The sequence below is a fragment of the Aethalodelphis obliquidens genome, unplaced genomic scaffold (genome assembly GCF_003676395.1).
Source record: "Aethalodelphis obliquidens isolate GAN/ISIS:26980383/991018 unplaced genomic scaffold, ASM367639v1 scaffold36, whole genome shotgun sequence".
NCBI lineage: Eukaryota > Metazoa > Chordata > Mammalia > Artiodactyla > Delphinidae > Aethalodelphis > Aethalodelphis obliquidens.
The window spans coordinates 13,794,995-13,818,981 of record NW_020837980.1 but is presented as its reverse complement, the minus strand read 5'-3'; the positions used below and the strand labels follow the sequence as shown (position 1 = coordinate 13,818,981).

General features: G+C 36.2%; 1 protein-coding gene across 12 annotated transcripts in view; it reads left to right on the top strand.

Annotated features, from left to right (window-relative positions):
* The window catches only part of PIK3C2G (phosphatidylinositol-4-phosphate 3-kinase catalytic subunit type 2 gamma), a 369,692-nt gene that overhangs the window by 77,405 nt on the left and 268,300 nt on the right, over positions 1-23,987 (top strand). For 11 of the 12 annotated variants that reach the window (XR_003437791.1, XM_027129484.1, XM_027129485.1 and 8 more), the window contains 4 exons: positions 4,264-4,386; positions 8,401-8,434; positions 13,995-14,193; positions 19,981-20,103. Coding sequence is in view for 11 of the 12 variants with exons in the window: in XM_027129484.1 (XP_026985285.1) it covers positions 4,264-4,386; positions 8,401-8,434; positions 13,995-14,193; positions 19,981-20,103 (479 nt within the window). In the remaining variant the exon portion in view is untranslated. The remainder of the gene's footprint in view (positions 1-4,263; positions 4,387-8,400; positions 8,435-13,994; positions 14,194-19,980; positions 20,104-23,987) is intronic. The other variant, XM_027129494.1, reaches the window with a different exon arrangement.

The following is a 23,987-nucleotide window of genomic DNA, read 5'->3' as shown; positions in this document are numbered from 1 at the left end:
AACTTAAAGTCACCAACTGCATTAGCCCCAAACGAGAGTCAGCCTGTCCTTTGAAGCTTTGAAACCAGGCATTGACTTCTCCTCTTTAGCCATGAAAGTCCTATGTGGCTTCTTTTTCCAAGAGAAGGCTGTTTTGTCTACATACATTGAAAATCTGTTGTTTAGTGTAGCTACCTTCATTAATTACCTTAACTAGATCTTCTGGATACCTTGCTGCAGCTTCTACATCAGCAATGCTGCTTCATCTTGTACCTTTATGCTATAGAGACAACTTCTTTCCTTAAACCTCATGAACCAAGCTCTGCTAGCTTCAAACTCTTTTTCTGAAACTTCCTCACCTCTCTTAGCTTTCTTAGAATTGAAGAGTTAGGGTCTTGTTCTGGATGAAGCTTTGGCTTAAGGGAATGCTGTGGCTGGTTTGATCTTCTATCCAGACCACTGCAACTTTCTTCATGTCAGCTATAAGGCTGTTTCGATTTCTTATCATCCCTATGTTCACTGGAGTAGCACTTTTAATTTCCTTCAAGCACTTTTCCTTTGCACTTACAACTTGGCTAACTGTTTGGTGCAAGAGACCTAGCTTCTGGCGTGTCTCCGCTTTTGACATGCTTAATGTCAAATGATATCCTCACTAAGCGTAATCATTTCTAGCTTTTGATTTAAGGTGGGAGATATGCAACTCTCCCTTTCACGTGAACACTTAGAGGCTATTATAGGGTTATTAATTGGCGTAATGTCAAAAGTTTTGTGTCTCAGGGAAGAGGGTGGCCCAAGGAGAGGGAGACAGATAGGGGAACAGCCAGTAAGCAGAGCAGGCAAAACAGTATGTATAGATTAAGTTTGCCATCTTATATGGGTGAGGTTCATGGTGCCCCAAAACAATTACAACAGTAACATCAAAGATTACTGATCACAGGGCTTCCCTGGTGGCGCAGTGGTTGAGAGTCTGCCTGCCGATGCAGGGGACACGGGTTCGTGCCCCAGTCCGGAAAGATCCAACATGCCACAGGGCGGCTAGGCCCATAAGCCATGGCCACTGAGCCTGCCCGTCCGGAGCCTGTGCTCCGCCACAGGAGAGGCCACAACAGTGAGAGGCCCGCGTACCACAAAAAAAAAAAAAAAAGATTACTGATCACAGGTCACCATAACAAATACAACAATGAAAAGTTTGAAATATTGCAAGAATTACCAAAATGTGACATAGGGACATGAAGTGAGCAAATGCTGTTGGAAAAATGGCACCAATAGACTTGCTCAATGCAGGGTTGCCACAAACTTTTCATTCGTAAAAAAATGCAATATCTGCAAAGTGCAATAAAGTGAAACATAATAAAATGAGGTATGCCTGTTTAAGGTTTAGGTTTCCTTTTTAATGTACCTACATGGAATCAAACTATATGTACTTTTTGTGCCCCGTATTTTTCACTCAATATCGTTTTTGTGATCTATCTACATTATTCTATATATGCTTTTGAATTATTTTCATTACCGTACATTACTCAATTAGATTAGCAAACTTCAACTTATCTATTCTACTGTTGATGTACATTCAAGCTAATCTCAGGGGGTTTTCTAGGGTACATAACTAGGGCCATAGACTTACAAGGTAATACCAAACATTTAATTTGGTCACACCCATTTCACAATATATAAGAGTTCCCGTTGCTTTATTTTCTCACCAATGTATGGTATAGTCCAACTTTTAAAAATTTTGCCTACATGAGGTATATGTAATGAGATATTATTTCAGTTTTATTTTGCTGACTACTAATACCTTCATAATTCTTTACTCTTTTTAAACATAACGTCAAACGGTATACTTTCTATCTTACTTTCATTATGATGTCATATTTATTAAATCAACTTTCCTGAAGTTTAATTTATATATATAAAATAAAATACACTCATGTAAACTGTATACTTTGACTAGTTTTGAAAATGTATATACCTATATAACAACCATGAAAAACAAGATATAAAACATTTCCGTTACAAAAAAAGTGCCCCATTACTTACCTGAAGTAAAAACCCTGCCATCCTAGACATCATGGAACTAAAGATTTACTTTCTCTCAATATGTATTCCTTTTACCTGATCTCCAGTAGAATTTTACTAGAAGTGACAAGTGGTAAGAGCAGAATCCTTGCCTTCTTGCTAAACTTAGAAAGTTAGTCTTTCACCACTGAGTATGATGTTATTTGGAAGTTACATGGTTATGGCATGAAGTCAGTTGATCCTTGCTAGGTTGAAGAAGTTTCCTTCTACTCCTAATTAGCTAAGAGTTTATACCATAACTGGGTGATGAATTTTATCAAATGCTTTTTCTGTATCTATACAGATGGACATATGATTTTTTTCATTTATTCTTCTCAAATTTTAAAAATATCCTTGCATTACTGGCATAAACCACACTTTGTAACAATTTAGAACCCTTTCTACATATTTCTGGCTTCAATTAGCTAATATTTTGTTAAGGATATTTGCATCTGTATTTATGAGAGACATCAGTCTATACTTTTCTTATAATGTTGTGGCTTGATTTTTACATTGGAGTAATGCTGGCTTTATAAAATAAGTTGAGAAATGTACCCTCTGACTCTGTATTCTGAAATAATTTGAGTAGATTTGGTTTTATTTCTTCCTTAAATATTTGATAAAAATCACCAACGAAACCATCTGTTTGGAGTTTTCCTTATAAGAAGGATTTTATTATAATTTCAATTTCTTTGACATAGAATTATTCAAATTTTAAAGCCATAAATTTGCCTCTAAATTTTAGTGGCATCCCACAAATTCTGATATGTTGGCCATCATCTCTTTAAATATCTCTCTGCCCCATTCTCCAGAACTCCAAATGCATGTATGACTCTGACAGGTATTAGATGGTATGTTCTGGTTTTTATTCCCACTCTTTTTCCCCTTTGGTTTTGGTTAGGATCATTTCTCTTGACCTATCTTCAATTTCATTGATACTTTCCTTAGCTGTGTTCAATCAACTGATGAGTTCATTGAAAGAATTCCCCATCTCTAATACCAAATATATTTTTATATTTCTATGGTTTCCATTTGATTCTTGTAGTTTCCATATCTCTGCTGAAATTCCCCACGTGTTCATGCATGTCGTCCACATTTTCCACTAGATCCTGTAATATGCTAATCATAGTTACTAAAATCCTTGTCTGATTGTTCTAACGTCTGGGTTATATATTCTGTTATGCTTTTATTATGTAAAGTTGATAAATCTAGTCAAGATTTGAGCTTTGTGTTTTGTTGTTGCTATCATTATCGTCAGGGCACATCAGGCTTCAAAATCCTCCAGTGATTCGTTACTATTACCTGTACTTATATAGGGGGCCTGCAGTACTAGCGACTTTTTCTCTGTTCCTGCTTCACCCTCAGCTTTCAACAGTCCCTGATTGCCTATGCCGCAGAGAAGATCTCTCGCAATACTTTTTTGTCTCTCCCCAGCAGTGCTTTGCTCTTGCCTATTATTCAAAATAGACTCATTTTTGTAGTAGGGTAAAGGGAGTTCTGTGGTAATGATCAACCACAGCCTTAGGCAGACTGTTTTTGAGCCTCAAGATTGGAACTTCCTTAGCATTTCTGCCTCAAGAATGGAACTTTCTGGCAGCCAAACTGTCCCTTATATCTGCACTTAGTCTTGTACAGGAGAGAGTTTTCTGCCCCTCCTCCGTGGTTTCTGACTGCTGATTGGTATCCATGTAGGATCCTGGACTCAAGACAGGTCTCCTGCCCCTACCCCAGGAGCAAAAGGTTTCTGCTTCTACCATTCTCTCATCAGCAAAGGATCTTAACCCATGTCCTACCTCTCCCCCAGAAAGGTTTTGCTTTTGCTCCCCTGCTCAAAAAGCAAGAGATTTTTGCCTGGGGTCAGGGTCACAGAGGATTTCTATCTCTTCTAGTATCATCATTTTTTCTAGTATCATAAACCAGCAACTTAGAGCTTTTGCTTCTTATGAGAGAAAGATCTACAGAATGAGATCTTTCATACCTCTCTCCCAGAAAGCTGATCACCTCCTACATACTGCACCTCTTTTGAAATAAACTCCATTTTGAAATCCTCCATTGGAATGACTGTGATTCTGGAATTGATAGAGCTGATGTGTTTTGAAAAGCCAACATTATTAATGATACAGATAAAATACATTAAAATATTATGGAGTGAAAGAGAGGTCGTTTAAAGATAAATTAGTGTCCCCTTGATTGCAATAAATTGTAAGATGTCAATCTTTTCATCTACAGCAAAATCTGGATAATATTATTGACGATGTTAAAAATATATGCATTGTTCTGGGATGTGTGGAGACCAAACAAATTACAGATGCTGTAAATGAACTAAATCTTATTCTTCAGAGAAAAGCAGAGGTAAATACAGTCATTTATTACACAGTAATTATTTTAAACCTAAGTTCAATAATTAATTAAGGAGAGTGAAAGACTTTTGACTAACTAGCATATATGTGGTGTGTGAGTGTGTGTGGGTACATGTACATTTCAATCATTTGCAGGTAATGGAAACTTAATTCTATTATACCAAAAGGATTTAGTTAAATTAAAAGGAAATTTCTTATACCTTTGAAGTGTAACTACAATATAACCTTCAAGTGAGACTGAAATCAACTCTACAATCCTACCTAGATGAATATGCTTATATAATAATATTCACAGGCAAGCGTTTGTATAGTCTATTAATGGCTCTCATGCACACCAGAGTATGCAGATGTAAGCACCCATGCTTGCATGGACAAGCACATATGCAGGAAAGAAACGATCAGTTCATGTGGTATTCTTTGCTGAATCTTCAAGGCACACTGCTTCTATGATCTCACATTCTGTGATGATTTCCTGGTTTTTCAGTTTAAAAAATGAGTACTATGTGATTGGTTTTTTAAATCTCAGAAATATGACGTAGATTACGTGTGATTATTGCCCAAGAAAAAGATTAGGACATCTGGTTACAACAAATCATTCAATCTTGTTATTAGTTTAGCACGTGATAAAGCCAAAAGATATGATGCTGCTGATAATAATAACTAATACCTGATAGTGCATTGCAATAATAGTTTCATTTACGTATTACTTAATTTCACTTCATTTTTATTTTATTTCAATTCATCCTCACAGCAATACCTTGAAATTGGTATTTTAAAGTTCATTTTAGAATTAAAATCTGATGCTTAGAGTGCTTGTGTACAGAGGATTAATAAGTGGCAAAACAGAGATTTGAATCCAGGCCTCTATACACACTCCAGTACATATGAAACTTCATGAGAGAGCGATTGCATTCATTCATTATCTGGATGGATAGGAACAGCAGAGATTATATTACCTTGAATGTGCCAGCCTTGAAATTTCAAAAAGATATATTTAGAAAGTAGACAATTATACTAATATATATAAATTGCCATGCTTATTTTTTCAAATAGATGACTGATAAAAATCAGTAATTTCTTAATGTTGGACTTCCTATGTCTTATTATAATTAGAATTGTGGGTTTTTGTGACTAGATGTAATAATGAATACAGAAATTTAATTACCTTATTTGCATTACATGAACAGTGATAGTGATAACTAAGAAGCAAAAGAGTTATACCACCAAAAGATTTTCCAACACTTGAAGTTAAGCCAGGATACCAAGGTAGTGAGAATTAACTTTCAACAAGGCATTCGTTTCTCTTAGATTATCACATTTTGGAGATATTACAAATACCTAGAGCTGATAATAAAACACAAAGAGCATAGGGTCACACAAAGATGATTTGAATTCAAGATCTACAACTTTCTAGATGAATATCCTTTGGAAAATTAATTCATTTCTCTAAGTTTCAGTTTTCCTCATCTCTAAAACAAAAAAGAAAACAGAATTTGAAGGGTTCTTGTGATATTAGAAATAATATTAATAAAGGGGCTAGATGATAGTGCATCTTGAATGAGAATCATTATTATTACTGGAAGTTGTAGGGATGATGCTGGTGGTAGTTTTTTAGACTCTTCCTCATGAGGACAAGATGAAAGTTTTAACTCACACAAGCACCACTTAGGACCCTCTTATCTCAGGGCCATTGGTTACAGCCAGCTTCACAACAAATATGAGCCTTTGCTAGAGCAGACCAGCTGTATAAATGTGCACACATGTCTTTCCATCTGTTAAGACCACTTGGTTGTTCTTCAATTTTTATGTCCTGCTCTTCGTGAATCAGTAGAAACAAACTGATCAAAGAAGGAGGAAAATCTAATTTTAGGATGAAGCACTTCAAATGCTGTTAAACTAGTACTAGCTATAAAAAGCTTTACCTTTAAACATTCATTTTCTGAAACTCCCTAAAAGAATGAAGATGACAATTTTCTCAGAAATATCAAACTTTCAATATATCTGAAGCCAAAAGAATCCTTCAAGGAGAAACTAAGTATTGATATTTCCTAGGAAAGCTATGAACAATTATAATTATCAAGAGAAGCTCATATTCACATTGCACATTTCTTATATACTTATGAGCAGTAAATTGTATGTGATTATTCATGCATAGAAATGAAGAAAAAAGTTGACAATTAATAGTTTTATTCCATATATGTCAATGGCCAAAGTAAATAGTTCAATATCTCCAAATAAATGTCTACTCCAGATTCTACTTATTTTGAGGACACTTTAAAAGTTCACATATCTCACATCATTCAGATTTTTTCTCCATCCATTTTTCCATCCTATCTTAACTATAGGCCCACCTATACAAGAAAATTGGCACGAATAATAAGTACCTTTTACAGAATTTGTTCATTAACCAACTGTGGCTAATAATGCCAAAGTCGTTCAATCTATCCACCCACCATAAACCTAAGATTAAAGAAATACTGAGAAATATGTCTTCTGCCAACAAACTCAAAATTCAGAAGCTTTCCTTTTTTCTTGGCTGCATTTTTTGGTAAGAGACTATTTCCTGCCATACATGGAAGTAATTAAGTATTTATTAAATGTAAGTTTTGGCAAAATGAAAAAATTGTATCACAAATGCAGTTGTACTCTGTCTACTGCATGCTCCCACTCAGCACTGTAAACAATTTTCCATCCTTCAGAATTATATTCCAGAAGCTCACATATTTCCATTAAATACAAAATAAATGAACTACAAAATAAAAAATACGGTCTTACGCATTGTGCTGTAGGTGGATGTCATGGTGATCTTAAAATACTAGTTTACATTTCTGAATAAACTGAATTCTAGTTAAGTCATGCTGACATGTTTAATAGTCTCACCCACATGGCTGGGGTAAAGATCTTATGTGTAGTTGTTAAGCCCAGTGGTTGAAACTATGCTCAGATGAAATATTTTACCTAAGAGAAATGCTTCTGAAAAGGTTCATGTGAATGATGCTTTTAAGTGAAAAGTTGTATGTAAATTTAATTACATTCTAAACACTACAGAAGTGTTTTCTCTCTAAAAGGAATACTGTACCAAGTTCTTTGTTACAGGAAAATGATTATTCCCTAGTTTATCTGTTTGAAAATCCAGCTTTTCATTAATTGGATTTCCTTAAAAGCAAACTTGTCAAAGCAAAATATTAAAAAAATTTAGTGTCAATTAAAATGGATCTTATTAGAAAACTGAATTTGCTTTTGGACTGAAACGTCATTTCTAATGAACCTGTGAATCACCTACCTTATACAGTTTTCATGATAATAAAGTTATAACCAGTAAATACTAAACCACTAAAGTAATTCCAGGCCTACAATAGAGATAAACATAAACAAACAAGCAAACAAATAAAACCACCAAGCTAATGTATATGAACTTAAATGACAACAAAAATTTCAGACAGTATTTTTTTAAAATTCAGGATATGATCTCAAGTGTTTGACTATCATTTTTTTAACCCTAAAAAATAAAGGAAACTATATAGTGAATCTGTATGATTTTGCACCCTTCCATCCAGCCTTCTTTCTGTGCTGCCCAAAGCTTGTATCTGAAGTGACAGCTAAAATAAGAACTGGACACACTAAACAAAGAGAATTACAAATCTTTTATATTAAAAGTTTAGTCACTGCTGTGGAAGGGGGATTGAGTTTAGGCTATATCTGTAGAACTGTTCTAATAATACTAAAAAAAGGCTGAGCTTATGCTAAAGATTTCTTTTTTTTTTTTTTTCCTGAATCAAATAACCTAGATTGCTGATTACAACAGTCAGAAGGCTTTTCTTTCATTTTTACAATTTAGATTTCCTCTGTTTAGTAAGCAACATTGATATATGACACCAATAAATACATTTTCTTTTTATCATGCCAGAGAAATTTCTGTATGTAGACTTTGGATATTATTGGTTTGGTTTCCTAAATTTGTTTTCTGAATAACAAGTGTATCTTTGGACCTGTTTTTCTTTTTCAGAATATTCATCAAAATTCAGAAACTTCAGCAAAAGGTAAAACATACATGCATACTAAACAAATTATAAAACCAAAAATAATTTATATTTTTCAATTTTTCTCCAAATATTATAACACACACCAAAAGAATACTTTTGAGGGAAAAAATGCTTTGTTAAAACTTTATTTACTGATGGAAGTGATTGTTCTGCAAGTGAATAAAACTCCACACTCCCTAAACTTTTGGCCTGAGGTTTTTTAAAAATAGGGAAAGTCAAGAGAGCTATAAAAATTAAAGGAATACTGAAAATATCCTTACAACAATTCCAAGAAACGATAAAATTTTATTTAGCTAATTATATCTTGAAGTAAGAGAAGTCAGAAATGCAGCAGATGTCTTTCTTCAAAGTCACAAATTTCAAATTTAAATTCAAGTTCTATTTGAAAGACCAATTTAACATAACAGGTAGGAGGATTGGTTCTGGAATAATTAGTATTCACAGAAGCTCTGAGCCTACAAAACTGCAAGCCACAGGAGGACTTTGCCTCTGTAGAAAAGAGCAGACTGTGACAGTGTGGTGTAGAGGAATCAGGCAGAACTGGTTTTGAATCCCCACTCTGCCCACTTTTTGACTCTGATCGTAAAGAAGTAAACTCTTTGATCCTCAGTCTTCCTAATATGCATAAAAGATAGGATAGTATGTAAAGTGCAGGGTGTGGTCAGGGTTGTTCTTGTTTGCACAGGCAGATGGTATTTGGCTTATGAACACTTATGAGTATCTTTAAGGAAATGGTCTGACTCACAGATGTTCAACTAACACCCCTGGATTCAAAGGTGACAGTGAAGCACAAATGATAACCCCAATCTGCCCTCCACACCCTTAGTGGTTTTCAGTAGAAAGTTATGTACAGAGCGATAGCCCCTCAACTCTATTCCCACCACTCAAAAGAAGACATTCAATTACATGGGAAGAACTCCCCCACTTCACATCATAGAGGAAAATGGGACAGCAAAGGATATGGGACAAAAAAATCTGTGCTATTGCAAAAATCTAGGCATTCATAAAACTCCAGAACACCACAGAATAAGGGGAGAGAGAGACACCCCCTAACAATGTTTCTAACACAGAGTCCAAGTGAAAGTGCGGAGTGAACAAGCTGGAGGTATGCCTATATGAAACTGGCCCTTTCTTCCTTTCTATTAGGAATGCTGGAATAAAATCCCCTCATCCCATGTTCCTCAGGGGTTGGGATATGAGATCTCACAAAACTGCACAGAAATGTTCCCAGGGACTTATATTCTATGCTAAGTCATCACAGAGAAGGAATTAATTCTATGGATTAAAAATTCCCATCCACAGCTCTCATAAGCTTTTGATAAATTAGAATTCTCGTTCTGCAAGATAAATATATTTTTTTCTAATATTTTATTATGTAGAAGCACCTTACAGCAGTTTATGGAGCAGAAAGAAAGAGTTTGCTGAAATGACAGCAAAATGAAATGAACATTTGCCAGCATATACATGCAGTTGCTTTCTATTCGGGTACTCTGAAATAAAATTCTAGAACACTCTTTACACAAAATGTTGATCCAACAATAAGCCACTATTATTGATGATTCTTATACTTAATATTCTTATTGATTAACCTCAATATACCTTGAAGCTGACAGGTTTGATCATACCTGTGCTCTACACCAGTGGTGAACAAATCTGGCACGCTGCCTGTTCGTGTGAACAAAGTTTTTTTTGGAACATGAAAAAAAACCCAGATTTTAATGCAGACCATGTCTGCAAGGAAAGTACAGCCTTCATTGGACAAAAGAAGCATTGGACATAGGATGTGACAAACAGTAACGCTATAGAGACCATTTTCCTTTCAAATGTACACTAGAATAAAGTCATGTACTCTTACCACTTCATTTCCAAAAAAAACAAAACAGATTCTAATTAATGCATTTTAATTGCCTATATATTGTCATTGTTTCTTTATTTCCTGATAACTATAACTCTTTTCTCATTGCAAAATCAGGTGTGATAAGTATTATTTCTCCATATTTCACCACCAAGCCCAGTACTTTGAGTCCTTAATACATTTCTGATGATATCTGAAATGCATTTTTCACCCAGAGTACTGGAAGTAAAGCATAATGCATAAGCACACATCCCTACACTACCTCAAAGACGCAAATTATAACCTAAAATTGTATTTCAGCACAAAAAGTAAAGAGTAGAGTTTGAGTAATTATCCAAATAATTAAGATTCTCCAAAATGTGTGCTGGAGCTTGAATTAATGAGATCTCTCACTCAAGTTTATGATTTGTGTATTCATTTGCACAAGATTGGGAATTATTAATGAGAAGTTGGTGCTTCCTGCTTCAGAGTACCAACAGCACAATCTGGGGACTGGAGAAACAAGATGTTTCTATAAATTTATAATTCTCTGCCTCCTGTTGTTCAGGAGAATCCCTGTTGGTTGGCCTCCAGAGTTTGAGGAGGCCTCTTTAAAGACTATTTTTATGCTGCTTTACTCTTCTGTTTCATTAATTGCTACTGCTGATTTCTCAGAGAATTTTAATTACAGCTCTTTCACTCTGCTTGTCACCTCAGGCTGTTTCAACAAAGGACACAATTTTAGAAATACAGCAAATAAGGAAAATTTGGCCATCTCATGAATTTTGTACAAATTTATAATAACTGTGTTGAACAACAACAACATGTTTAATTAGGGGCAGAGCTACTGAGGGACAGGATGTGGGAAGAAGCTCCATGCTGAAGCTGGCCTCTTTCCTGAGTATCCAAACGCCTGAGCACTGGAACACTGCAGATTGTTGGAGAAAACATAAAGCTCTTCCTGCTATTTTCTTTTCAAACCAACTAGGAACCAAAAAGTAATTTATGCTTGTAAACTACTTACGAGAAAGTGCACGTGTTTGAAAAAACAGCAGTACTGTGTGATTTGACACTGAACATGACTACGCCAAATCTGTGACCTGTTCCGTTCCTAATCTTAATGGACATTTCTGTTTCTATAACTTAAAATATGAAAACCTTTAAATATCGTACAGTGAATAAACACATTATGTGAATTAAAAAAAAACAGACCTTAGGAACATAAGTTTTAAGGATGTGCTTACTTGTTCTCTCAACGTCTCCTCAGCTTCCCAGGGTTCGGCCACCTCGCTCTCCTGGGCTGTGGCCCCGGGGGGACTCGGAGCTGCACGTGGCCCAGCCTCCCGCGGGGCTCGGAGCGGGGTTGGGCGGTGGAGCCCCGCCCCGGGCCTGGCGTCGAGGGCCCCACCTGGGAGAGGTGAGCACCACTAGCCTTGCTCAACCTGTGGAAGAAGAGCCTGCAATCTGGAGAAGAAGAACTGGTGTTCAGGCTGGACCACTACGAAGCCAAGGCCACGCGGCACATCTTCCTCATCAGACACTCCCAGTACCACGCGAACGCCTCCCTGGAAAGAACCGCCCTTTGACCCCCCGAGTCGTGAACCGGAAGTACTAACTGGCCTGGGACTCACCAAGGTCGGAGTTGAAGTTTAATAAAATCGTCCGTCCGTCTGTGACCAGCGCTATAGAAACCTCCAACAGCATCAGCTAACACCTGCCAGGCGTCTGGAAATTCAGCACAGCCCTGCTGGGGGGAAGGCGGCCCGTTGAAGCCGACCCACCCGGGTCTCGCGGGAAACGGAGGCTGTGCGGAATCACGAGACTGAGCTCGGATGCAGGCCGACTTCTGGAGCTGCGTCCATGGGCGGACGGCGAGCATCTTCAGCCGCTATCCCTTGAGCGGGCGCGGCCGTTCCCTCCACAGGCGGGCCCCGCGCATCCCTCCGCCTCGGCCGCATCACCCACCCGGCGGTCCCGCCCGAAGGCCGAGGAGCTGTCCGGACGCTCGGGGACACGGCCTTCAGGCCTCCGGACCAAAGGCGGACCCTCTGAGGGCCGCCTCGAGGGGCCGCTCTCCTCCTCAGCCCTGCGCCCAGCTACCTGCGTGGGAGCCGGCGATGACACGGTTTCTCCCCTCTGACTTCCCCGCATGGACTGTAGTGCCGTTTCGTTTCATTTCTCCAGGACAAGGCGTAGGAAAAGTAGAAATATCTAAAATTCGGCATATCAGTACATATTTCTGGCCCAGGATGGAAAAGGGAACGTTCAGGTCGTATCTTTGGCAGGGTTTTCTGCGTCACTCTCATCTAACAAGACGCACCTGTGGGGTTTAAGGAGGCCCTTTTGGGGGGATTGGACGAGGCCTGATGTATCAAGGGGTCTTGGTCATGACCACAGGAGCCTTGCGACCCCCGACCCTCGAGACTTCGTCAGCAAAGACAGGCACGGGTGACTCAGGAGCAAGAGGGCGCCAGAGCTTCCATTCATGACACTTCACTTTATACATTCACCTAAGACCCTTTGTCACTTAAATATGTGTCAAAGATTTTCCTCTTCTAGGTTAAAAAAAAAATTTTAAAACATAATTTTTATATTTGAGATTATTCATTTAACTTCTAAAACATTATAGTTGAATATTAAAAATAATTTCAAGTCGTGAGCATTATTATGATTATCGGCCTTCACTCATTCACTACTGCATACAAAATACCAGCAGTGAGTGTTATTCACTGGCCCCATTAAGAGTCTGACAGTGAATCCTACCCAGGATGACGTTCGTCATCCTCATAACCTTCTCCATTGTCGTGGCGCCATCTTTCCTGCTTTGGATCAGAGTCCACCAGTTCTGCCTGGTCCATTTCATCAGCCTCTTCTGCTTCCTTCCCCTCAGAGAGGAGTTTTTCCAGCAAAGCGTCTATTGGGAGAGAGAACACCATTCTCAGAAAAATTTACCTTAAATTCGATGATTAAGGGACACTTTTCATGTGTTCTACAGTAAATTGGCATGCCTTCATTTAGCAGACGCTTGGAAACTCCTGGCCTCTGTACTTAAACAATTTTATTCATTTTTTTTTTCCTTCATGACAAGTCACTTCTGGGAATAATCAATAGACTCCCTTTAAATAACTAATGGTAAAACTCAAGTAAGGCTTTGATTTTGAAGAAATGTAGTAAATATCATAAATCTTTCACTTTAAACTTATTTCAGATCCCAGCCATGTACTAATACCATTCTCTTTTTATAGCAGCACAATGTATATGATTAGTGTTCAGTTAATGGCAAACATCATAGTATAATCAAACTTATTATGATTAATTCTTTAGATGGAGTTTGTTTAAAGTACTTATAAGCCATGTAGATAACATGTACCTTGTCTGAAAATTAATTCTGAACAATAATAATCTAAAACAAAAATATTGCAAATTACAGTTGATCAGAATGCCAAATTAATAACCCAAAACTCTGATTTGTGATTAAAGGTTGTGCTTCCCAAATTTCTGCAACTAAAGATATGAAAGCTTATTAACTATCTGTACTACTAGCAGCTAACCCAGGCTGCATACAGAGGCACAGATGGCTAATTGGCTTCAGTTAGTAGAGGGTCATTTAAAATAAATTTTCTTTAAATTTTGTTATAAAAATTTTCAAAGCTGTAACAGATGGTTTTATGATAAATATTGCCCTTCACAGATGACCTGACTTCTATCCCTTTCCCCACCTAGGTTTGATAGAAAGAGTGACAACTGAGCTATCTACCTCCGTCTACCACCTAATTGATATCTATTGCAGCAGCTTTTATGCAGATTTCCAGCCTCTAAATGCACCTGTGCATAGTGTTTCCTGCGTAAATCTGGGGCTCCATTCCCACCTTAGCTTCACAGTGTATGCAGCCCACAATATTCCAGAGACCTGGGTGCACAGGTAAGTAATGATGAGGTTTTTGCAAAAGGTTAATTAATTTTGTGTAGCTTCTAATTGAGTATAATTTGCCTTGTTCTTATTTGCAGGAGCAAACATTTTATTTTGAAATTTAATTAGCATGGATTTATCCATATTCTTAAAATCATTTACAACTTTATTTCCAGTGCACATTCCTTTTCCCTCAAGTCTTCTCCCATTCTCCATATTAAAAATAACTGCATGTTGTCCATGTATCATTATGGAAACAGAAAATGCTCATCCTACTTAGTGATTGCCCTAAATTTTTCATTTTTTATGTTTGAGTTTAAATGACTAATGCCATTTAACACAGAGCAAGATAGCACACACACATACAGGGTGATGGGGAGTATTTAAAAATAGAAAAAAAGTCACTTTGATCCCTATCAAGTTGTGAGCAGTAAATATTTTGTGAGATTAGTACATTGATAAAGTGGGAATTAGCCAAGAGTTATTTGAGTTACAATAGAAATTAACCACATTTATGCATGGAACATTGCCAGATTTTAGGTTGACTCTGTTATATAGTATTTTCTTGAATAACATAATTAGAGTAATATTATAATAATTTTTTAAAATTCCTTATGGATTAAATCTATAAGAAAATACTGATTAAATCAATTAAAGTTGATAAGAGAATAGTAATTTTCTAATGGATTTATTGTACCCACTGCATTTAGCATCTCAAAGAAAGGCTAAAAGAAACAATTTTAGAAAAAAGAGAAATAATTTTTATCTTGGAGTGTATTTTTGCAAATAACAACTGTACGAATATTTATAGAGTTAATTATAAAGGAAATTTTACCTTCATATGTAAAAAACAAAAACTCTATCATCTCTCTGTCTCACATATGCATTTCTTTAAAACCCATGGGAAAATTGTCTTATGCTTTTTCTTAATTTTATGAAGAATTTTAAGAGGCTGATGTATAATCTAACAAATTGCCACTCTAATGAATGTTCTCATAATTTTTAAATCATTACTATATCCTTATTAATTTTAATTCACATGGAAAAACTATGTAGCCAGATAAATACAGATAAAGCTATATGCATAGAGCATGTATTCAGTATTTATATATGGTGGGAAATTTAGTTCTGTTTATTTTTTCTATTGTTTTTCTATTCTCTGTTTTTTTTATTTCACATAATCTTTATTATTTTCTTTCTTTTAGCTTTGGGCTGAGTTTGTTCTTCTTTTTCTAGTTCTTTGAGTGTAAATTTAGATTATTGTGATCTTTTTTTTTTAATTTTTAATTCTTTTTAAATTTTTTTTTAAATTTTATTCTTTTTTTAAAAAAATTTTATTGAAGTATAGTTGATTTACAATGGTTTGTTAGTTTCTGCTCTACAGCAAAGTGAATGAATTATACATATACGTATATCCACTCTTTTTTAGATTATTTTCCCATATAGGTCATTACAGAGTATTGACAAGAGTTCCCTGTGCTATACAGTAGGTCCTTATTAGTTATCTATTTTATATATAGTAGTGTGTATATGCCAATCTCAATCTCCCAACTTATCCCTCCCCCGCCAAGCTTTCCCCCCTGGTAACCATAAGTTTGTTTTCTACATCTGTGACTCTATTTCTGTTTTGTAAATAAGTTCATTTGTACCATTTTTTTAGATTCCACATATAAGCGATATCATATGATATTTGTCTTTCTCTATCTGACTTACTTCACTCAGTATGATAATCTCTAAATCCATCCATGTTGCTGCTAATGGCATTATTTCGTTCTTTTTTATGGCTGAGTAATATTCATTGTATATATGTACCACATCTTCTTTATCCATTCATCTGTCAATGGACATTTAGGTTGCTTCCATGTCCTGGCTATTGTAAATAGTGCTGCAGTGAACATTGGGGTGCATGTATCTTTTCAAATTATGCTTTTGTCTGGATATATGCCCAGGAGTGGGATTACAGGATAATATGGTAGCTCTACTTTTAATTTTTTAAGGAACTTCCATACTGTTCTCCATAGTGGCTGTGCCAATTTACATTCCCAACAATATTCCCTTTTCTCCACACCCTCTCCAGCACTTATTGTTTGTAGATTTTTTGGTGATGGCCATTCTGATTGGTGTAAGGTGATACCTCATTGTAGTTTTGATTTGATCTTTCTTCTTTTAATGTAGGCATTTATTGCTTTAAACTTCTTTTTTTAGTACTGCTTTTGCTATATCTCCTAAGTTTTGGTATGGTGTGTGTTCATTTTCATGTCTCAAGATATTTTCTAATTTCCTTTTTGATTTCTGTTTGACCCATTAGTTGTTCAAAAGTATTCATTTACTTATTCATCTCACTTATGTGGAATCTAAAAAACAAAACAAAACAAAATGAAAACAGACTCTCAGAGAACAAGTGGATGCCAGAAGGGGGGGTGGGGATGGAGGTGAAATAGGTGAGGGGGTTAAGTGGCATAAGCCTCCAATTATATAATAAATAAGTCCCTGAGATATAATATACAGCATAAGGAATATGATCAATAACATTGTAATAACTTTTTTTACCCATACAGTTGGTTACTCACTCAACTTATCATGGTCATCATTTCATAATGTATGCAAATATCAGATCATTATATATTACACCTGTAACTAACATAATATTGTACAACTATATTTCAATAAAATAAAAAAGAGAAACTAAACAGTGTTAATTCCCATTAATTTGAGAATTTTCCAATTTTATTTCTGCTACTGATTTCTACTTTTATTTTATTTTATTTGTTCAGAAAATATACTTGGCATGATTTCAATTTTCTCACATTTGTTAAGACTTGTTTTGTGACCTATTTTGTGATCCATGTGCACTTGAGAAGAATGTGTATTGCCCTAAGCTTGGGTGGACTGTTGTATAAATATTTGTTAGGTTCATTTGGGCTATAGTATTATTCAAGCCCTCTGTTTCTTTATTGGGCTTCTGTCTGTTTGTTCTATTCATTATAACCAATATTGAGATCTTCTGTTATTATTGTGTTGTCTATTTCTCCTTTTCATTCTGTCAATGTTTGCTTAATATATTTGCTTCAATTTGGGGTGCATGTATATTTACAACTGTTGTATCCTCTTGATGAGTTGACCCCTTTATCATTATATAATGTCCTTGTCAGTTGTGACAGTTTTAACTTAAAGTCTATTTTGTCTTATATAAGTATGGCCACTGCTGCTCTCTTTTGATTACCATTTACATAGAATATCTTTTTCTGTCCTTTCACTTTCAGGGATGTCCTTAAATCTAAAGTACATCTCTTGTAGACAGCGTATGGCTGTATCTTGTTTTCTAATTCATTCAGTTATGCTGTGTCTTCTGATTATAGAATTTAATGTATATTTAATGTAATTAATGATAGGGAAGGACTTTCTATTTTCATTTTTTTCATTGTTTTCTATCTTGTAGCATTTTTGTCCCTCTTTTCCTCTCTTGCCATTTCCCTTTGTGTTCTTTTGAGTTTTTGTAACGGCATACTTCAATTCCTTTCTTATTTTCTTTTGTTTATCTTCTATAGGTAGGTGTTTTCTTTGTGGTGACGATGGGCCTCACATAAAACATCTTATATTTAAAACACTGTTTTAAGCTGATAACAACTTCAATCAGATACAAAAACTCTACTCTTTTCTTCTCCCCTCACCACACTTTATGTTACTGATATCACAAATGGCATCTTCTTATATTTTATATATTTTTATTATTAAAGTTTTTCCATACTTTGTCCATTATAGTCTATCCAGAGTTAAAACTTGTTCATGTACCACCATTACAGTCTTACAGTATTCTGTATTTGTCTGTATATTTTTCTTTACCAGTAAGCTTTTATACTTTCATATGCTTTCGTGTTGCTGTCTAGCATCTTTTCATTTCAACTTGAAGGACTCCCTTTAGCATTTCATGTAAGTCAGGTCTAGTGCTGATGAACTCCCTCAGCTTTTTACCTGAGGAAGTATTTATTTTTCCTTCATTTTTGAAGGACTGCTTTGCCAGATATAATTATATTTTTTTCTTTCAGAACTTTGAATATATCATTTCCACTCCATCTGGCCTTTAAGGTTTCTGCTGAGAAATCTGCTGAAAAACTGATGAGATCTCTTTTATGTGGCAGATCACTTTTCTCTTGCTGCTTTCAAAATTCTCTCTCTGTCTTTGACTTTTGATGTTTGATTTTAATGCGTTTTAGTGTGGTCTTCTTTGGGCTCATCCTAGTTTGGTCTGTTGGGCTTCTTGAAACTGAGTGTTCATTTCCTTACTGACAATTTACAAGTTTTCAGCCATTATTTCTTCATATCAGCTTTCTGCCTCTTTCAGTTGTTTCCTCCTGGGACTCATATAATGTGTATATTTGTCCTGTGTGTCCCTTAAGTCCCTTAGACTTTCTTCACTCTTCTTCATTTTTTTTCTTTTTGTTTCCCTAACTGAATAATTTCAAATACCTATCTTTGAGCTCACTGATTTTTTTCTTCTGCTTAATCAAGTCTGCCCTTGAACCTCTCTACTGATTTTTTTTTCAATTCAGTTATTGTATTCTTCAGCTCTAAAATTTCTGTGTGGTTCTTTTTAATATGTTTATCTCTTTCTTGATGTTCTCATTTTGTTATATATAAAATTCTTTGTCAGGTAGTTCATATACTTCCATTTCTTTAAGATTAGTTTCTGGAGATTTATTTTGTTCCTTTGCTTGGGCCATGTTTTCCTCTTTCTTCGTATACCTTGTTTTACTTTGTATTGGGATTTGAGCATTTGAAAAAAACAGCTACCTCTCCCAGTCTTTATGGAGTGGTTTCATATAGGGGAAGAATGTTACCAATCAGTCCAGCTAGAGATTTGCGGGGCCTTTCAAATATTTTCTGTAGATGCATATTCCCTGGGCTTCTGTGATGCACACTACACTTTCCCTGCTCCCCTCTCTTCCTGCCAATGCAGAGACCATCAAGCTGCATCAACCTCTGTCTGTTGCCCCACATATCCTCTGGAGTGGCAGCAAGCCTCCCAGCCCTTCTTTGTTCTCCTAAATCCATGGTCCCCAGGCATTTAGAGTATATCATACCCTGTCAGCATTCTGAGACAGAAACCAGTCCCTCAGGCAGCACCCCCCAAAAAAGCTGCAACATTGGAATCACAATCCAAATCTTTCCCAAGGGAGAAGCTGGGAGTTGGGGGTTTTCTCCTATTCATTTTGCACTGAGCTGGGGGGAAGTGGTGAGTGAGTTTGTGCTAGTTCAAACCATTGCCTTTGTTCTCAGAGTCCTCCAAACTGGCACCCATTCCTATTCTGCATTTAGATTCAGCAAGAGAGAAACCTGTCCCTTGGATAGACCCCTAAAAAGTCTGAATGTTAGGCATATGTTCTAGTCTTCTCTTTCCCAGCCAAGGGAGAAGCTGGGAGCTGGGAGTTTCCTCCTGATCCCACTCTGCTGTGAGGAGGAGCTCTGCAAAATGAGTGCCATGAATTTTCCTGCTGATTTTTATGTGGCCGGTTTTGCACTTGCCTGTGGTGCAAGAGCCTTTTAACATGTTTCTGGATTTCTCGCAAAGGAAATTGAATTGGTGTCTCCAGGGGGGAAGGAGGGTCTAGGGCTTCTTATTCTGCAATCTTGCTGAAGTCACCAAACATAAATTCTTAGTAATTTTTAAAGTACACTCTATACAAGCAAATAGCACTTTATCATTTCATTTGACTTTTAACTATAAAAATAATTGACCCATATAGAAAACTGGTTCCTTTATAGCGTTCAGCTTATTGAATCAATGTTGTTTCTTTTTAGGTATAAAGCATTTTCTTTTTCCTGTTGGCTTACATATGCTGGAAAGAAACTGTGCCAAGTGAGAAACTGCAGAAATATTCCAGTCAAAAAATTGTTTTTTTTCTTGGTCAACTGGAATGAAACGTAAGTTTAATCTTTATTCTGGCAGGATCATTTGTCTAATAAAGATCAGGGTTTTTTTCACCCTTTTCTTAAGTGAAGGGTATGATTTTTTTAAAATATTGTCAGTTGATTTGATTCAGTGATGTGATAAATAGGCTAGGTATAATAGATAACTGATTTCAATTCAGCAGATTAAAGGTCCATTTAAAAATCTAGATAAGTGTCCAATCTACGTGTGTTGAACTGCTCAAAGAGGGAAATTGGGAAAGGGAGAATTATTAATCATTCACAGACTGTGGATAAAAGGAATACCCTTTACTTGGGGTCAGAGAGAGGTAGATTCCAGATATAACAAAGAAGAAAGAAATCACCTAATAACATATGTAGTCTCCATTTTTCCCCAAAAGCCAGTTATAAATTTGTTTAAACAATCAAGTTTTTGAACAGTAATTATCTATGCATTGTGTAAACTGTCACCTAATTTGGGGTAAGCAACTCCTACTTCATAATTTTATAGAGATTTATTAAATGAAGAAGGAAGAGTACCTTCTTGACACTATCCATGCCTTCCTCTTCTTCTCTGCCTCCCACCTCAAGCCTTTGCTTTACTCAGAATCTCAGGGGGCTCCTAGGCTCCATCTATGGTTTTTATATGGTTACCATTGCTTTTCCTTGCTATTCCCATGACACTGCTCTGCTGTCCTTTCTCTGGGGTCTCCACTGATCCGCTGAGAACATATTTTCTTCCCACCACAAGTAGAAGCAAACTCCCCAGCCTACTATCCATCAGCCATTTCAGAAGATCAGGCTTTCTTAGGAGATAATTTGACTCCCAATATTGTACTGTCCTATTGATATATATGAGCCAAAACTTCTGGGACTCTGAAGATGGTGTTAGAATAGTACCATCTATCCCACTCTTAGTGTTACCACAATCAATGGAGACTGAGTCCTGAGGCATAACATGTGTTCCTCAATTCTTACGTACTCCAAAGCAAATCCTCCTCCTTCTAGGTCTGTGACAACCTTTATCTCTTCTTGAAAACCTGACCTTCAATTACAAAATCCCCTTCCATTGCACAGAATCATTTCTGCTTGTAAAATTCTTTAGTGGCTCCCCAATTCCTATAAGGTAAAATACAAGTAATTTAGCATAGCACACAAGGCCCTCTGTGGTTTGGTCCCTGCCTATCTCTGCACTTTCACCTCTGGAGTTAGCCCCACTGTCTGCCCATGCACCCAGCCAGCCACTCTCTGCGTCTGATCTACTTACCCTATGAACTGAGAAATCACGCCTCTGCTAGGGGTCATCCATCTGTCAGAAGGACAGTGTCTTCACTGCCTACTTTGGGAACTCCTAATTATCTTCCAGAACACTCCTCCACCTTCTCTATAAACCCGTTCCTGTATCATTCTGTAAAAATTGGCCACCTTTTCTTTTTTTGTTTGGTCTGAACCTCAAAGTACTGTCTTATGGTCGCTTACTGAATGTGTTTGTTTACATTTCTGTTTGCTTCTGCTAAAGGATACAAAGATTTTTATTTTCAAATTTTAAAATTTTATCCCTAGCAGATAAAGCAGCACCAGACAGACTAAGACTCCAGGAAGTGTAGCTTGGAAAGTGAATGAATTTTGTATAATAAGTGATTCCTCAAAAATGCATTAACCAGCTCAATTACTAGAATTATTCTTCTGACTTAATTAAAACATTCCTGGTTGTTTCAAAAAGTCAGATTCATTTTCAACTGACAGATATGTGCTATTATTTAAACAATTCAAGGGGAAAATCTACTAATTCTAAAGTCAAAGAAAAAAAATCTCAAAATAAATGGAAAATCATTAGTGTTGTTGGAATAACTTCATTGGTATACTTTTCTTCTCTTCCTTCAAGAGTGCATGAGTGTTTCTCTTCCATCCTCCCTATCCCATCCCTCCAGGTGGTCACAAAGCACCGAGCTGATCTCCAAGAGGGAGGAGATATGGGGACATATGTATATGTATAGCTGATTCACTTTGTTATGAAGCAGAAACTAACACACCATTGTAAAGCAATTATACTCCAATAAAGATGTTAAAAAAATAAAAAATAAAATATAAGTAAAAAATTTAAAAAATAAATTAAAAAAAGAGAGTGCATGATTGTTATCTTTCCTGTGAGAGTTTCTCACAGGAACAGAACAGATACTGTCGTCTCCATTTTACAGATCAGAATATTAATGTTTATGAAGCTTAATTAACTTACCCCAGGTCCCACAACCAGTAAGTGACAGAACTAGTGCTCAGACCCACTCTGACTCCAAAGCTGAGGTTTTTACTGTGATTTTCATACTGTTTCTTACAACATGTAAAATCTTGGGCTGAGTATTTATATTCTACAAATAGTTCTCACATCTTAAATTAAAAAAAAAACAAAACTCTACTTCTTTTTTTCAACAGCAGCCATGACATTTTTTCCCTCTACTTTGCAGCAAAACCCTTCCGAGGAGTCGTCTGTATTCACGTTCTTCCATTTTTTTCCTCTGCTCTCATGCATTCTCCAATCAGGCTTTCATCATCTCTGCTCCACTGAAATTGACCATTAGAGTCACTCATGACCTGCAAAGCTAAATCTGATATTTGTTTCTCAGTCTTCATCTTACATGATCTGGTAGGAGCTGGCTCCCACATTCTTTAAGCTTTTCTCCTCCCTCGCGGGGCATTCCTTCTCCATATTCTTTTCTTCTCCCAGACTGATCATAGTCTTAACCCTAAAGCCTCTTCTGTTGTATCTATCTTTACTCCTTAGTTTTCTCTTATAGTCACATAGCTTTAAATGCCATCTGTATGCCAACAACTCCCAGATTTATTTCGCCAACACAGGCATCAGTCACAAACTTCACACGTACTCACTCAACATGTCTAAAACTAAACTCTTGATCTTACACTCCAAACTTGTTCCACCCATGGATGGCCACTCTGGATGATCATTTCCAGTATCGGTTGTTCAGGTCAGATTCTTAGCCTAAATTTCCTTCTCTCAGAACACGATGTCCAGGAATCCTACTGTCTCTCTCCTCAAAATATTTCCAGAACATTACTTCTCATCATTTTCACTGGTCTAGGCCACCATCATATCTACCCTGTATTCCTACAGTAGCCTTGAAATAGTCACCCTACTTCTCTTGCACCTTTAGAATCCTTCTCACACAGCAGTTAAAGTAACCTCTTTTAAAATGTAAGTCAGGCCACATCATTCTTCTGTTTTATAATCCTACAATGGCTCCCTTTTTCACTCAGATAAAAGTCAAAGTCCTTACAATGGTCTGTTATTTTATATTAGTGTTAATAAGGGAGTTCTATACAATGTGACTTTTTAAATCTTCCATTTTCACTATCAAAAACTTATTCTGATTTTAGAAAAGCTGTCTCATATAGAAGAAAAGAATGTTTAAGAAAAATTTTAGTGCTTACTCATTTTTAAACAGCAGAGTAAGGCAAACATATGGTTAAAACTTGAGGTCTGTGCCAACAGCTTGGATATAAAGAAGCAATCTGACTTCACTTATTGAATTGTCTCTTAAAGTATTTTTCTTCCTTGTTTTGTGTAAAAGTTCATTCCTTTGATTTTTCAACAGCCATGTAGAAGTTAATAAAAAAAAGATTTCTCAGTGACTCTGAGATTATTCTGGCTTCAAAAATCCATATCTATTCAAGAAATGAATAAATAACTATTTGTAAAGCATATATTCTTACCCTAGAAGAATTTATCTTTATTAATAAAAATGACAGAATGGAGATTGGAAGTAACTATCCACTGTAACTTATCGAATTTTTTGTCATTCTTGATATGAAAAGCTCACTAATAAGTGAAGTTATACATGAAGAAGCCAGACTCAATGGAAAAAAGAACTTTCCAGATTATGTGA